This window comes from Pholcus phalangioides, unplaced genomic scaffold (genome assembly GCF_987345545.1).
Source record: "Pholcus phalangioides strain wild (caught in Gottingen) unplaced genomic scaffold, Ppha-v1.0 ptg000012l_1, whole genome shotgun sequence".
In the NCBI taxonomy this organism is placed as follows: Eukaryota; Metazoa; Arthropoda; class Arachnida; order Araneae; family Pholcidae; genus Pholcus; species Pholcus phalangioides.
The window spans coordinates 17,300,608-17,316,957 of NW_028301605.1; the positions used below are offsets into that span (position 1 = coordinate 17,300,608).

The 16,350-nt window shown below is 40.1% G+C and overlaps 1 protein-coding gene across 1 annotated transcript in view; it reads left to right on the top strand.

Annotated features, from left to right (window-relative positions):
- The window catches only part of LOC149079676 (homeobox protein cut-like 1), a 519,361-nt gene that overhangs the window by 452,505 nt on the left and 50,506 nt on the right, over positions 1–16,350 (top strand). The window contains exons 6-8 of the mRNA XM_089240290.1: positions 9,696–9,828; positions 11,871–11,937; positions 12,648–12,696. Of these exons, the coding sequence (XP_089096416.1) occupies positions 9,696–9,828; positions 11,871–11,937; positions 12,648–12,696 (249 nt within the window). The remainder of the gene's footprint in view (positions 1–9,695; positions 9,829–11,870; positions 11,938–12,647; positions 12,697–16,350) is intronic.

Here is a 16,350-nt window from a genome sequence, read left to right on the forward strand (position 1 = left end):
CCGTATTTTTTTTTTTTTAAAGCTTTTTTTTTGGGTCTTGATGAACCCAACGACCATCGTATTGGGTCATCTGTAAAGAGAAATCGACTTCTTGGGATAGAAATGCTTTATGTACTGTCATTGGAAGCGTGTGAATGTGCTGTTATTAAAGCGTGTGCAAGTTAGTGTCCGCCATCGGTTTTTATAACTCGAGATCCTATCTCCGTGGACCAGGGTGCGCATATTAACAAACTTCACATTTAAACGAATGGAGGAGAAATTTAGCTTCCTGTGATTGGTCGCGATGATTGACGGAAGAAGCGTTGTCATTTTTGGCGAAATTCTTGGCGTCAAATGAAGACGGAGGGAATGACGATTCCCCTTTCTCCCTTATGCCTGACGTTCTTTTTACTTTCTCGAGTTTCTGCAGACAATTTCTTCAACTTTTATTAAATTTTAAATTTCATCTCTTGATTTTATAGTATAGGCAAAACGGGGGGAAGGGAATCTTCATTCTACTTTCAAGAACTCCGCCAATGGTGTCGTATTCTTCACCCATTTTTTTTTTCTCACTCATATCAATGTAAGGAGTGTAAGTGTAAATATGAGGCTGGAACAATAGCTGGTGTACAATCCAGAAAAAAATTAAAGGAGGCAATGTAAATTAACTGTGGGACCTATCTGACAATATATTTGAACATTATTAATTCCATAAAATTTCTAACAAGTTATTTCATCAATGGATTTTGATAACAATGGTTTTTATTCCACCATTTTTTTGGTAACAATGACTTTCTAACAATGTGTTTAGCAATAATAGTTTTTCCCAACAATCGGCAACTAGGCTTTATCAAAAACGATTTTTTTTCATTTGCTGATCATTTTTTTTTACTGATGCGTGTAGCAATAACTTTTCTAGCAGAACTTTTTACTAACTAAGCGTTTAACAATGCTTTTCTTTACAAATACAAATACAAATACAACGCCACAACAGGCAAATTGCCCAACGAGGTGGCTGAGTTAAGAACATCATGGATCCCCGAGCCCCTACCTACTACCACTACTGCGCCACACATGCATCCCCCCCCCGCGGAACCCCCTCCCCCAACGAATCGGTACATGCGGGAATGTGCGTGTACGTGTAGTGCAACCTGACGTAAAGTTTTTTGTTTTCTGTGTAATGCTTGTTATGTGTCGTGCTGTCATCTGTCCCCAGTTTTACTAACTATGAGTGAAGTGTTATGGTTGAATGATTTACCGTTGTAGGACTGTTGCTCTCTGTGGCGAGACTTTTTAACGGGGAGATCGGCTCGCATTTGCGCCTTGAAGTTGGGAACCACAGAAAACCAACTTCAGCCGACCACCACTGTGGGGTTCGAACCCGGATCCTCGCATCACGAGTCCGGCACTATAACCACTCGACCACCACAGCGGCACTATTAATTTCGGTCACAATCGATTTTATTCTTTTTTACAATTCGAATCGATAAAAATTATTAGTTTCGTTTTTTTTTTGAAATTTTGAGAATTTCATTTATATTTCCTTATTGGTTCTTATCATTTGCCTAAAATTTCTTCAGAAAATGTTGAAATATTGGATTTGCCCAATATCAAAATTATTGTGGATGAACTAAGATGAAAATTTTGTAATTTCATAAATTAATTTTAGAGTATCTCCAAAATTTCAATCTCAAATCAAAAAAAAAAAAAAATTATTAAAATTGACTTAAATTTTGATTCACGGGACTATAATAAATTCCCAGGAAATACACAAATTACACAGGGAAAGAATATTCTTAATTAACAGAATTTACTTCATTACTATAAATTTCAGATAAAAGAAAAAAAAAACCAATTAAATTTTTTTTTTCATCTCATCGAGATACGAGAAAAATATGCAAATGAAATGCGAACAAATCACTAAATCTCTGCAGCGATGACAAAATGGCGTTTCTTTATCTTTGAGGCGATAACAAATGACTTTACACTCCCATCGCTAGTGTTAAAAACAAACTCTATTATGTTGGAATCGAGAAGAAAGAAAGACAACCATATATATAGGAAAATGTTGATAGATGGACCTTCTAGTATATCCTTTGGATTCGCTGCGAGGCTCATGAGTAATTCAAGCTTATGGTCCCCACGTTGATACTTTCCACGAGGTTGAAAATTCTACGTCATTCCCGTAGAAATGCCGTTTACTTGCTTCTTCCACACATTTCTCATTCTTTTTTTTACTCGCTTTTAGCACCAACCCCCCCCCCTTAGTCTTATCCTCTGTTTTACCTATCTGGATTAATTCGATAAGTATCCTCGTTATGTCACTGAGTAGGAACTCATTACCCTAACCAACAAAGAGCAGTCCAGTCTTTAGCTTGGGCTACGACCGCCATATAATTACACACATACACATGATTCCTTGTGAAAAACTAGTACAAAAAAGTGTTTTCCATTTCAGTATCGGACGAATATTAAGGGAGTTATGTAACGTGACGTGTCAGTTTACTAACGGTTAGTTACGCGCCAAACACCCAAAGAAAAAAAATCCCCCCCCCCCCCCTGCAGCTGGTTGCCACTAATTTAAAATGAACTGAAGTATTCAACCTAGTTAGAAGCCAAGTTCACTTATTTTGTTTCACGATTGGCGATTTTTTCCCCGTTCGTGTACAGTGGTGTTAACCTTGTTATTACGCGTTACCTTCGCCGCACTATATTGGCAAATTTATCCCCAGATTTGTAAAGCGTTAGCCAAACGAGATCTATTGGAAAAATTGTTTTCCCAACATCAATACTTCTTCGCCAAAATGTGGTAATTTTTTCCCCTCCCTTCACTGTTAAGTGAAATTTTTCGAGGCAAAATGACAAAAAAAAAACAAACTGGTTTTCACAGTTTTAGGCTTTTTTGATTACGGTCAGGGTTGCACAACATTGCTATCAGCCTAAAAACGTCAAGTTATACGTTCGGTGAATTTGGCAGGATTCGGAAGTGACGTCATCAATTTTTAATAGGTTATAACTCCATAATTATTGGTCAAATCAAAAATCTGAAGAAAAAAAAAACGTTTCCATATTAGTTTTTTCTCAAGGAATCACGTGGGTGATCGTTGCGTGGTCGATAGTATCCACCCTGTATATGGGACTATCTATCTCTGAAGATGTTTAGTGTGAGAAAATTTTTTAAAAATAGGAAGGCATTAAAATTATTATATTGCGATTATTTACGGCTAAAAAAGGCCTTTGATACATTGGGCTACGCGTACTTCCAGCCGAGTAGTACGCAACGGGTAATATCAGCGATACGCAAAAAATAACCAGTGATTACCAAAGTAATGAGTAAAAATAAATAAGTTATTTCAAAAATTATTTATGGCACATTATAAAAGTAAAAATACGCAAAATACCTACGCATTTCTAAGGGATAAACAAGCTTTCTATCAGTATATAGGGATACGTATACTCGTAAGCATTTTTAAGGGTAAGCAAACCCCATAAATATGCATATATAGGAGAAAGCCTCATGAAATGCCACGTGTTTAGTTGTAAGAAATACTCATGCCATAGTCATGAAATACGCATGTTTAGTTGTAAGAAATACTCATGCCATAGTCATGAAATACGCATGTTTAGTTGTAAGAAATACTCATGCCATAGTCATGAAATACGCATGTTTAGTTGTTAGAAAGCCTCATAAAATACGCATGTTTAGTTGTTAGAAAGCCTCATAAAATACGCATGTTTAGTTGTTAGAAAGCCTCATAAAATACGCATGTTTAGTTGTTAGAAAGCCTCATAAAATACGCATATACCGTATAAGCGTAAGAAAGCGTGGACATGCTTATTTTATGAGACTAGCGTACAAAAAAAAGCATTGTCATGCATGTACCATTAGGTAATCAAGCTCCCTACGCATTTTTAAAGGTAAGAAAGCGTCATAAAATTATTTATAGGGGGTAAAAATGCCCCTGGGCATTTTATGAAATTAATTTACAAGAAGTAAAGTAAAAACCTCATACAGCTATGTCCTGTGGGGGGGGGGGGCGTATTCCTTTCTCTTTTCTGTTCCTAATCTCCTAATCAGAAACTATAGAAATTAACGCAATATATGGGACTGATTTCGATTTGATGCTCGAAACGGGTCCTGTTGTTCGTAAGTCGGAAAGTACTCGTTTTTTCACTCAGGGGGCTTGAATTGAGGTCCCTGTCAAGGTTCGACTTTACTTCATGACGGTGTGAACATGCCGTTTGTGTGAAAAGACTTTTTTTTTGAAATAGGGACTGACTTAACCCCATCAGACCCTGCATGCACAGAGAGAGAGAATGTGGATTGCTTTTTTTACCTGTAGAATTTTTTTCTTTTCACCTCAGGACCTTTACCCCGACTTAAAAGATTGCGTAAGTTTCGAGTTAGAAATATGATGAATATGGACTTTGGGGGAGCTTTCATCAGAGGGCAGTATTTACAGATAAACTTTCGGGATTTTTTTAAGATGTCTTCCGGGAGAAAGTGCCTCCTAATAAAAAGTGTGATTTTATTACATACAATTTAGCAATAAAATTCTGGAAAAAATTGTATGTGAAGATGAATGTACCCTGCATCATCATCTTGGCTAGAGAAATTTGAACGAAGTGAGTTATTTCTTCACCAAAAAAATTGAAAATTTGAAAGAAAAAGATTTTTTTGACATTTATGTTTTTGATGTATTTTTATCAAAACTCCAAAAACCATCTTGAAAATTCCAAAAAATGAATGCTCGGGTCTGAAGGAGTTGAATTTACGGCTCTCGAAATTGGAAAAGCCGCCAAAAAAAAACACCCAATTCCAGCTGACCACCACGTATCAGTCAGTCCTAAGTCCCCGTTAATTACAGACCCCCGTTATCAATTACAGACCGATCAAATGGGTCTTTTTAGGTAGAATATTTGTGAAGATGGAATTTCCATCTAATTTGCTGATTATTCTGGGATTATTATTCGTCAAAGTGGATCGCGTGGCTTATTTTTTTTTCCTCCCCATCCCTAAGGCCTTTGTTAATTGAAATCAGTGCGCGACTTTTCGCTCTAATCACTCGTCCCGGCATTTATTTCTCGTGTTTGTTCAGCGATCGCTCTTTTGCATTAATCCAGAATGGAAGTTATACGTGGGCGATGTACCGAATGATTTGTCTTCTACACCTGAACCAACGCAACCCAAACATTTCTATCTAACCCTTTAGTTACCGCTCTTCCCAACAGTCGCACACACACACAGGAAATGGATTCCTCCTCGTGCGCCTTTTTTTTTTTTTTTTAACGGGAAGCTCTCGGCTCCAATTTTCTCAGAAATGATAATAATGAATGAATATAATAAAAAAAAAAATTGCAATAATAATGGCCGGAGAGGGATATGAATTAGTTAAGTCTTGGTAGAAAACGCGTCAATATTTGCATCTATGTGTGCTTGTTGCGTCAGGATTTCTGGGCTATGTCGCACCTGCCGTTCGTCGCAGTAGTGACAACACTAGCCTCCGTTAAAAAACGAAAATAAAAATCAGATATTGGTGTTGGTTTAGATCTGTTTTTAGCCGTTTTCGTGTGCTAATGGGCATGTTTTGCTGTTGGTTTGAGATCTTGCTGGTGCGTTTTGTTTTTTGTTTCCCCCCCCCCCTTCCCGTAATAATGATTATAATTTCGAACTCCGTCTTTTATTTTCACGTGTGACACGATTTAAGACGAAAAATTGTGGGAAATTGAGCACGAGATCGAGGTTATTAGGATCCTCTTGAGAATTCGGAGATCATTTGTGAGTTGAATTCGTGAGATTGGCGGCGTTGTAGGAAGCCATTCGGGAGCAATTAATCAGTATTCCGTTGAGAATACGTTTCGAACAGTTTTGCCTGTCGGTTGATTGGGAATTTCATTTGTCGATTGGTTTGTGATCGAGGAGAACCGGTGATGAATTGCGAGCAGAAGTCATTGATTGAAGAACGGGGACTGGGGAAAAAAGATAAGGACCACAATTCAGAAGGTTGAAGAAAAACTGCGGTATGAAAACAGTAGATTTTTCGAGAAAAAGAGCTCGGGGAACAACACATGCGAGAAAAATACCTTAACTGAAAGCTGTGGGAGAGATCGATCATGCCGAGAGCCACATCTTAGATTAAACGACTTTAATTAACTGGAAGTTTTGAGAGAAACACGGGATCCGTATCTCAGAAAGCTGTAGGAAAGACCACGAGAGCCACATCTCAGAAAGCTGCAGTGAAACCATTTCAACGGAAAGCTGCAAAAATACTGCGGGAAAGAAGCAGATTCCCGATAGCTACAAAAAAAAAGCTGCTTTAATTAAAAGCTGTGGGGGGAAAACTCCGGTAGCCACATCGCAGAAAAGCTACAGGAAAATTACCTTAACTCAAAGATATAGGAAAAGCCAAAAGAGCCACATCTCAGATAGCTACAAGAAAAACTACTTTAACTGAAAGCTGAGTAAAAGACCGTGGAAACTACATTTCTGATAGCTGCGGAAAAACTACTTTTTACTGAAAGCTGTGAGGGGCCAAATAAAGGGCCAACAACCCAAAGCTAGACAAAAATAGCTCTAACTGAAAGCTGTGGGAAAGGCCGCGGGAGCCACATCTCAGATACCTACACAAAAACTACTCCAACTGAAAGTTGTGAGAAAGACAACGGAAACTACATCATAAAAATGGATACAGAAAAATTCCTTTAACTGAAAGCTGTACGAAATGTAGGACCGTGGAAGCCACATATCCGATTTATGCAAGAAAATAAAATGCAGTTTTAACTGAAAGCTATGGGAAAGACCGAGGGAAAGGTATAGAATGACGGAGAAACCGAATACCAGAAGGATACAGGCTGACCATGGGAACTTCGTAGACATGCATGCAATGACCATAGGTACTCTGCAAAAAAAACCCACAGCAACTGAAAAAAGTGGATGTCCGGTGTGCTAGATTACGAGTACCGCATCCTTAAAAGGCTACCGAAATACCACCACGATTCGCTACATTGGACATGGTAAGGAATGATCACGGGAGTCGCATACCAGAAAGCTGCAGGAGAGCCTTTTTAACTAAAAACCGTGGAATATAAAGCTACACATTGTCTATCTATATTCATGCAATGACTACCGGGACACTGTGCACAAATCACCAGTAGATACGCGGTGAAAGACGGGAAACTCCATCCCAGACAGAAGGCTACAGACCCTGCTAAAATACCACGGTGACTTGAAACAGTAGGTATGCGAGGAATGGTCACGTCCCCGTGATCCCCTGGGTATACATATCGTATTTTTTTTAAATTTTTCCCACTCTACAAATTCACTAGAAAGCCAATAGAAGTTCCCGCTAAAAGGATCGGCCTGGGGAGACCTAATCCTAGCCTAGGAGTGTCCCATTCAAGAAAGTGGCAAGAGAAGCATACACATCCGAGAAGGCTACAGAAATACTCCCGCAAAGTAAAATACCCGATTAGAAAGAAAAAAGAAAGGAAAAAGACATTTTCTTGGAAACTTCCGCGCTTAAATATCAATATAGCGAAAAAAATTAGCCTCTCAGTCCGATCTATCAAGTGACGTGATCATAGCGCCATCTGTCGAGAAATTCCATCACTATTGCTGTTTTTAGAGAAAGAGCAGCTTTTTTCTGAAATTTGGAACACTACCCGTAATCAGATTAAGGAATTTTTTAGTACAAGAAAAAAAAAACCATGTACAAAATGACAATACTATGTACAGTAAAACCCCTTCTTATCGGACACCTCTCTATTACGGTCAAATAATAATTTTCCCTTGTATAATAATCACATCGATGCTGACGTAATACTTGAATGGCCCCTATAAATGAATGGCATTTGAAAATATTCGATTAATCGGTTCCCGGTCCTAATTTTAAGGCATATTTTCGTGATTTTTAGTCATTTAAGACATATTTTCTTCTCTTTCTTTTGCACATTATTTTGCATATTCCTGCATTTTCTATGAGAATTTTTTTTTTTATTTGCCATCCATCCCAGTTTGGCTGTAAATCGATTCATTATCCAATTTATTGCTGGCAGATTACGTAACTATAACAAAAGGACTCAATATTTTCATATTCTCTGCTGTTTCCCTGCAGAGGCCATAGCGGCTATGGTCAAACAGGCTATGGCCATAGTATGTAGCTGGGACCTACTGATGCTGTAATGACATAGCTGCCAAGTCTCCCGGATTTTCCAGGAGGATTCCGAATTTCTACTCTAACTCCCGGACTCCCGAAAAATTCTTTTATCTCCCGAATTTCGCCTGTAATTGTAAAAAAAATCCCTACATTTAGGACAAAAAAATAGTCCCCAAGAATTTACCCGAAAAAAAAAAAAACTGCTGCTTCATTAAGCGTTGTGTAAATTGTCGAAATTTCGTCAAATCACGAAATAAAATATTTCATTTTTGGGGAGAAAACAGAAAATTCGCCAATCAGCAAGCGTCAATCCGGCCTTTCGAAATCCAAAATCGGCACTATTGTGTGTGTATCTGCTTTACCCATTTGTCCCGTATTTCGGGCCCGACGGAGATTTTTTTTTTTTTGGTTTGCGAGATTTGATTTTTGATAGTTAATTTAACCCAAGGACTTTAACCTTCTGGGTTGGCCGTGATTGGCGATGGCTTGCACGGTGTCACGGTTTTCGCAACAGGAAAATATCCCTAAAATTCCCCCTTCTACTGATGAAAAATCTCTAAAATGTTTTTTAAAAGATCCCTTTTACATTTATTTCTATACGGAATTTGGATCCGCGCGAAAATCTCCTGAATTCTCATTATCCAAAGTTGGCAGCTATGTAATGAGCATGTGGTTGTTAGTAAATTGGAGTCTCAGTCCAAAAGCGACAACTAATATTCTTTTTCTAAAGTGGTATTACATTTATTTGCATTAATATTTCTCATTCTCACATCATTTTGCTTCAATTAATGCCACAGGAAACAGAAAATTTTAAGGGTTTTTTTTTCGTTTATTGGACATATTTTTAGTTTTTTGAGAGCATAAATGCATTTTTTATAGGGCATTTTCTATCAGTTTTCAAGTCATATAACACCTACTCTCTCTCTCTCTCATCAATATAATAAATATTTTCGAATTTCAAAGAAATGCTCCGACCATCGACATTTTCTTGACAAAAAAAAAGTTAATTTCTGAAACGAGATTTTCGTCGATATTTTCCGACCGCCATCAACTGCGTGTATCTCCAAGAAATTACTTTTGCACAGGGAAATTCTTCAATATTTTTCCCCCCAATTAAATCAGTTCATTCATTGAGGAATGTGAGTATGTTGTTATCTAATGCACTAATCAGGTGGTTCAATGGATATTCGGGGGGGGGGGAGAGGACGCCCCCCCCTTTTGTATTGAATAGAGATTCCTCCTCCTCTTTTCCATTCCCATTAAATTCGTCATTTTGCGCTGTAATTAATTTCTCGAGTGTCCTCTCGAGAGGATGAGGAGTTGGATGAAGAAAACACGCTCTCATCATCATCATCATCCCTCCTCCTCATCATTATCATCATTACAACAAATTTTTATAGGTGTGTTTTCAAGCGTTAAATATACATGTTCAATAGCTCTTTTATATGTCGAGTGCGTGTGTGTGTGTGGCCTCTTCTTGTAATTTTTTTGTTAAATTTCAAAATTTTCGATTTTTATTCTTATTTTCCTTTTTCCGTGGGGGTGACGTTGTTAACGTAGAAGCGAACTTGGCTGGAGGAGAAAGATTTGACGAACCGACTGCAGCAGAAAGAGCGAGAGCTTCTAGAATCCGAGCTAGAAGTCGACGAAAGACTAGAGCAAGCCCTGAAGCAAGTTGCCCAACTCCAAAGTGGTTAGTTCAGTTCAGTTCAGTTCAGTTAATTGCATTGATTTATGCGAAAATTTGTCTCTTAAATTGGAATTTTTTTAATCCGGGGCAGGCCTTTGGGCAGGGGCAAAGACTGCAATCGCTTCGGGCCGCAAAATATTTAGGGCCGGAAGCGTATTTACTGGGGGGGGGGCTGACCGGGCTATAGCAGGAGCACCACAGGGGTGGCATATTTAAGGAGTAAGTGGTCAAGAAAATTAAAGTATAATGCGAGAAGAGCGACGTATAGCCACAAATACGCCTCTGCCTAGAGAGCGAGGGGGTCAGGTCAGTGAGTGACTAAAACAGTGACTTGAAGAGTGTGCAAGCGCATGTGAGTTACTAAAAAAGTGTGAAAGGATGTGAGTGACCGCAAAAGGGATAAAGCGTGAGGTGGATCAAGTAATGGATCGGCCAAAACAGGGTGACCTAGAGAGTGTGTGCAATCATGGGAGTGACCAAAACATTGCTCAAGCGTATGAATGACCAAAACAGGGTGACCTAGAGAGTGTGTGCAATCATGGGAGTGACCAAAACATTGCTCAAGCGTATGAATGACCAAAACAGTGTGACTGAAAGTGGTCAATCAAAAGAGTGACCTAGAGAGCGTGCAAACATGTGAATGACCAAATCAGTAATCCAGAGAGCGAGGCGGGGGTTATGTTGGTGATTAACTAAAAGAGCTACCAAAACAGTGTGCAAGCGTGTGAATGACCAAAACAGCATGCAAAAATGAGAATGACCAAAACTTGTGATTGACCATGAGCTATACAGTGGAAGGCCGGGTTAGTGAGTGACCTAGAGAGTGTGGCAGAGACAAAAGTGTCACAGACACAGTGTGGCAGAACATGGCAGAGACAAAAAGAGTAAACTAGATAGTGTATAAGCATGTGAATGACGAAAAGAGCGACCTAGAGTAGTGGTTTCCTCAACCGCCGTGCCCCGTGAGTAGTTCATTTTTACCCATTTATTCCCCTTGTGTTCTCCTGTACTGGGCCTTCCATTCACAAAAAATAACTCAACCGAGCCGCGGGATATCAAAGGTTGAGAACCACTGACCACTCAGACGATATGAAAGTTATGCGAGTGACCAAAAGAGTGTGCAAGCATATGAGTGACTAGAACAGTGACCTAGAAAGTGAAAGGCCATGTCAGTGACCGACCAGAATAGGTGCCAAAAGAGTGTGTACAAGCATGTGTATGACCGAAATAGTGAAGTAGAAATCCAGGAGTTAGGTCAGTCTGTGACCTAGAGAGTGTGTGAGCATGGCAGCGATCGAAAGAGTGATCCAAAAGAGTGTTTAAGCGTGGGAGTGACCAAAAATAATGACTTCGTGAGCGAGGAAAAGAAAGGGTGTCCTAAAGTATGTAACCTAAACACTGACAGATGCACATTTACGCGGGAGAGGACGTAAGCGAGATGTAGCCACAGGATGGCAAATTTGAGGAATCAGTAGTCAAGAAAACTATACCCGAACGGGTACACCGTGTGACTGAGCGACCCAGAGAATTATCGAGGGAGCGGGTCAACGAGTGAATCAATCGAGAGGTCAAGTGATCGGGAGAAAGTGAAAAAACAATTCATTTTCTGACCACTAATCTTAGTCGCTCTCTCTCGATTCGATCTCTCAGTGACTCATTCAAGAAATACACATCACGACGAACCATCGTCGGTGAACAGTTTGTCGGAGAATTTTCCATGAACCCCATTGCGAGTAGCAATAAATTGTTTTTAATACAAAAAAACACCGAGTCATCAGTCAACGATCTACAACATTACGTAACATTCGTGACATGCAGCGCTCTCTGAGCGAACCACGTTTGCATGTTGCATAACCCCCTTTCCTTCCCCCCCTCCCCAAGGGATTAATGTCAAGCAATACACGTACATGGAAAAATATAAGTGCCATATCCTACCTACCATAGATTATGCCACGGTTTTTATTGCCGTTTCTCTGAAATGACCAGCCATATCATTTTTGTGTCAAATAATAATAATAATATCGATGTTATTTTGTTTATTACAGCCTTGGATATTAGCCAGTCCGAACTTTTTGACTTGAAAGCCAAATTTGAGGAAGAGTCTCAAACGAAGTTAGTATTACATTGTTATCATTGTCATTATTGACAAGATAATACACTGAAACCTCTCCAAGAGGGCTGACCTAACACCCCCCCCCCCCATAGATAAGATCTTATTATATATATCTTATCTTATTCTCACTGTATAACTCCTATGTGTTATCTATTTGCTCAATATACAGGGTGTCCTGTAAATGCTAATGCTGTCTTTATCTCATCAGCCGTCCGCTGTAGAGGGTATGGTACCAATTTGAAAAAATGCGCGAAAGGCGTTCAAAAATTGCCCTGACCGGTTTAGAGAGTGAAAATAACAGTGTGTCACAAAATTAGAAAAAACTTAACTTTTATACCCCCCCCCCCCCCCCCCCCCGGTATACCAAAGTGAAACTCTACGGCGAACGGTTGATGTGATGACGGCTGCATTAGCACTTACAGGACACCCTGTTATAACCTGTTTGTCAAAATAATGGATTCTTCACGGCATTTTTATTTGTTATAGGGCCCTAGATGGGCCTATTAGGAAAGTAGCTCATCTGTAGAGGTGACTCTTTAGATGTGTTTTCACTGCATAATTCCTATTTTGAAATTTTTTCAGTTTTGTGTTTTGAATACACTATGATGGGTTTTTTTCTTGGCATTGATATATATTTTAGCATGTTACGTTTTCGATATGTGTGTTATAATGATGTATTTTATTGTTATATTGTTGTTATTTCCAATAGATGTGATGAAATAGAAATTTTAGTGAATGACCTGGAGCGAGCGAACCAAGTATGTTCGATTGTTTACTTTCATTCGTTGTTGCCTTATTGATTGCTATGCTTTTCTCATCGATTTTCCTAATGATTGTGGAATTTGTATTTTTTCTTTTAAAGTTCGCTTTGTTGTCTATAATATTGTTGGTGTTTTAAAATGGCCCTTGTTACGTTTTACCGAGACGAGAAAAAAAAATTACATATTGTTGTATGAGCCACATTGTTAATTTGCTTTGCTGGAAGAATTCTTGAAAATGGTGGGCAGAAGTGGTCATGGGAAGGGTGAAAATGATGGGCAACAGTGAACGTAGGTAGAATTGAATTGGTGGGCAAAAAAAATGGCCACAAAAAAGATGAAAATGGCGAGGAAAAGTGTCCACAGAAAAGATGAAATTGGTAGGCAGAAGTGGCCACAGGAAAGATGAAAACGGGCGGTAAAGTGCGTATAGGAAGAATGTAAATGGTTGACAAAAGTGGTGTGTGCGTGCTCATAGGAAGGATGAAAACGGTAGGAAAGAGGGATGCGAAAATGGTGGCCAAAAGTGGCAGAGAAAGAATGAAAATAGTGGGCAAAAGTGATCGTGAATGAGGATGAAAATGTTGGGCAAAAAAGCCGTAGGAAGGATCAAAACGATAGGTTAAGTGACGGTGGGGTCGGTCGGACAACTTAATTTGTGGACCAAGTGGACCACTTTCAGAGCGGTGAGAGCCAACTGGTTATAGGAAGAATGGAAATGGTGGGCAAAGTAGTTATAGGAAGGACGAAAATGCAAAGAAACTGGTCAGGTAGTTTGGTTTACCAGTCTGATCAGAGGAAAAATAGAAATGAAGGGCCAAACTCTCTCTCAGGAGCGGTTGAGTGTATCGGGCCGCCTAATGACCAAAGGGGGGGGGGTCTCTAGTAGAAGCGGTGGGCCTAGTGGTTATGGGAACGATGAAAAATTATGGGCTAATACATTATAATCACCGGTTGTGAACCTAATTGTCGTTCGTCCGGTACTGACCATAACAATCATTCGAATATGCTCTCATGAAACTTCAACGGGTCCCATCCCGTACTGACATAATTAAAATTCTATTTCCGAAACGATCAAATATGTCAAAAGAAGGGAAGGGGGCGCCTAAAATTAGTAATTGAGGGGTCCCAGATGTACAAGCAATCAGTCTCAGGTGTTCATTTCCCATAATACACATTACACTTTTTTTTTCTCTCTCATCAATAAAAGCGTTCGTCGTGATTATCAAAATTCTTCAACGTCGAGGTTCGTTCTCGCGCCACGGCATCCAATAAGTCCAATAAATTTAGTGGCCCGTCCTCCCACTCTGCCCCTGTAATGATTTTGCCAGGGGTCCGGCGATATCTATATCCATATATATATATATATATATACATCTACATCAAATTTCTGGTACATTTTAGCTTGTTCTTCTTTCTTCGGGGAGGGGGGGGGCCATTCTTGGGGCCATCAAGATGGGGAGGGGGGGGGAGGGGAAATGAATCGATAGCAATGGAACCCCGATGAGATGGTGGTGCTAGTAGAAGGTGACCGACCGAAGTATCGGCTGCAGCAAATTGTTATTGCCCTTTCTTCGAATAGCTGTTCGAGGCTGTAAATCAAATAGGAAAAGAGCAGAAAGAGGTAGGAGGGGGAGGGATGGTGGCCCCCAAAGAGGGATATTAGTTGCCACGTTTATGGGATGATTGTTCTTTAGGAATACATTCGGCGTTTTCGATGGCCATTTTTGCTACTTTCCACTCTCTTCCATCCCTGAAAAACGATTTTCCATCGATGGGTGCCAGAAATCGCTCTCTTTCTCTCTCTCTCTCTCCCCCCCGTAGGCCAACAGCACCCTTTACTTCATTGCCTTATTCTGAAAAGAATTCGCCGAACTTATCGGGGCACCCCCAGTGTACATGAAACTGACCTATCCTTGTTTCTAGGCTGATAGAGAAACGATCATATATCCGTCCAAAAGCCATTATAATTAGATATCCTCGGAGAAACCGAAACTAATAACCTATCAAGTCCAAAGTGGTGGCCTGACGCTTTTAGTCAATTGAGTCTAATTCGTTTAAATTTTAAGTATAAATTTTTGAACTTCAAATGATGAATACAACGACTGCAACTGTTTAGAGCTTACCACAGTGTTTCCTCAAAGTGTACGTCAAGGCTCCTGGGGGTGTCATCAAGTTTTGTCAAGGGCGTCGTGGCGAGCTGTTGGCATTGATGATTGCCTATCTAGTGTTTTGAAGCTGTTTTTTAGACTATTCTGGGGAGCATCAGGTAAACTTTGGCAGCGAGTGGCAAAAGTTTGGGCAAAAGCGAGTGACGAAAGCCACAAAGTGGGAAAAGATTCCCGTAACAAGTTTGCTACTTGTTATGGGCATCTTTTTTTCAGCCACCTCGTTGGGCATTTTGTCTGTTGTGGCCTTGTATTGGTATTTGTGTTATATAACTACCCCTCCCCTCGCTCCCATATGAAGACACTTTTATCTGATATGTCAGTGGTTCCCAAACTTTTGCCACTCGCAGCCAACGTTTATCCGATGCTCCCCAGATTAGTCTAAAAAAACAGCTTCGAAACACTAGATAGGCAATCATCAATGTCAACAGCTCGCCACGACGCCCTTGACAAAACTTGGTGACGGCCCTAGGAGCCGTGACGTACACTTTGAGGAAACACTGTGGCAAGCTCTTCTTCTCACTTCATAGAATGTTATTGAATGCGGCCCGCGTCTAATATTCATCTCGTTGATTGGTCCTTTGCTACGTTTGAGTTGACTAGTGACTAGTTCTCATCAAGAGAGTAGAGTGTAGAATTTAGAATTTTTTTAATACTCACGTTTATAAAGCAATCGTGGCTCCCAGATTTGAACCCATTCAGGAAACTCTTGTGAAGGGGTTGGTGTGATAGGATATTTATTGGCTCTCGCTTACTGAGTATTTTTCTAAAAATCTGATTTTCTGCAGTTGTTATTGCTCCGATTCAGGGCCTGGCTTTTTGACATGAAGGGACCCTGGACAAAGTGGTAATTAGGTGGCCCCTGCAACAAAGATTAATCAGTGAATATATGTTGTTAAATTTTGTCCCTCTTGTTGTTGTCCCTCTTGCCTATGCGGAAATCAGCCCCCCCCCCCCCACCACGAGGCCGTGACTAGTGTAAAATTGCTGAGCTGAGGTGGGGGGGGGGGGGCAGCTTACTGGTCAATACAAACACAAAAGCTGAGATGAATGTAGCTGTTTTCAGTCCATATTCTGAAGTTTCAATCAGCTAGTCACCCCCTAAGCTAGAGGTGTAATTACGAACGAGTGTGTATCATCCAGGTAAGCTAGTTAGATGTAGAAACTTGTGTCCCGTATGCTAGTCTTCCCGGGAGCACCTGCCGTCTATACGGCCTGACATAATCTTGCCCAGTGGAGTACGCAGAAGGACATCTCCCCCCCCCCCTTCCCTACCCAACACTATCAAAAATAGAATATATTTTCGAATATTTGTGCTATCTTAATCAATTTCTGTTGATTTAACATGTTTTTTGGAGTTTTTTTTTTTTTTGGTAACGCCCTGTAAACGTACGCCCCCCCCCCCTTCAAATGCCGATCCCGCTTACGTCAGTGGTTCCTGCCACGGGCCCACTGTGTCGTACAACGGACTTCGTGGACATGACAT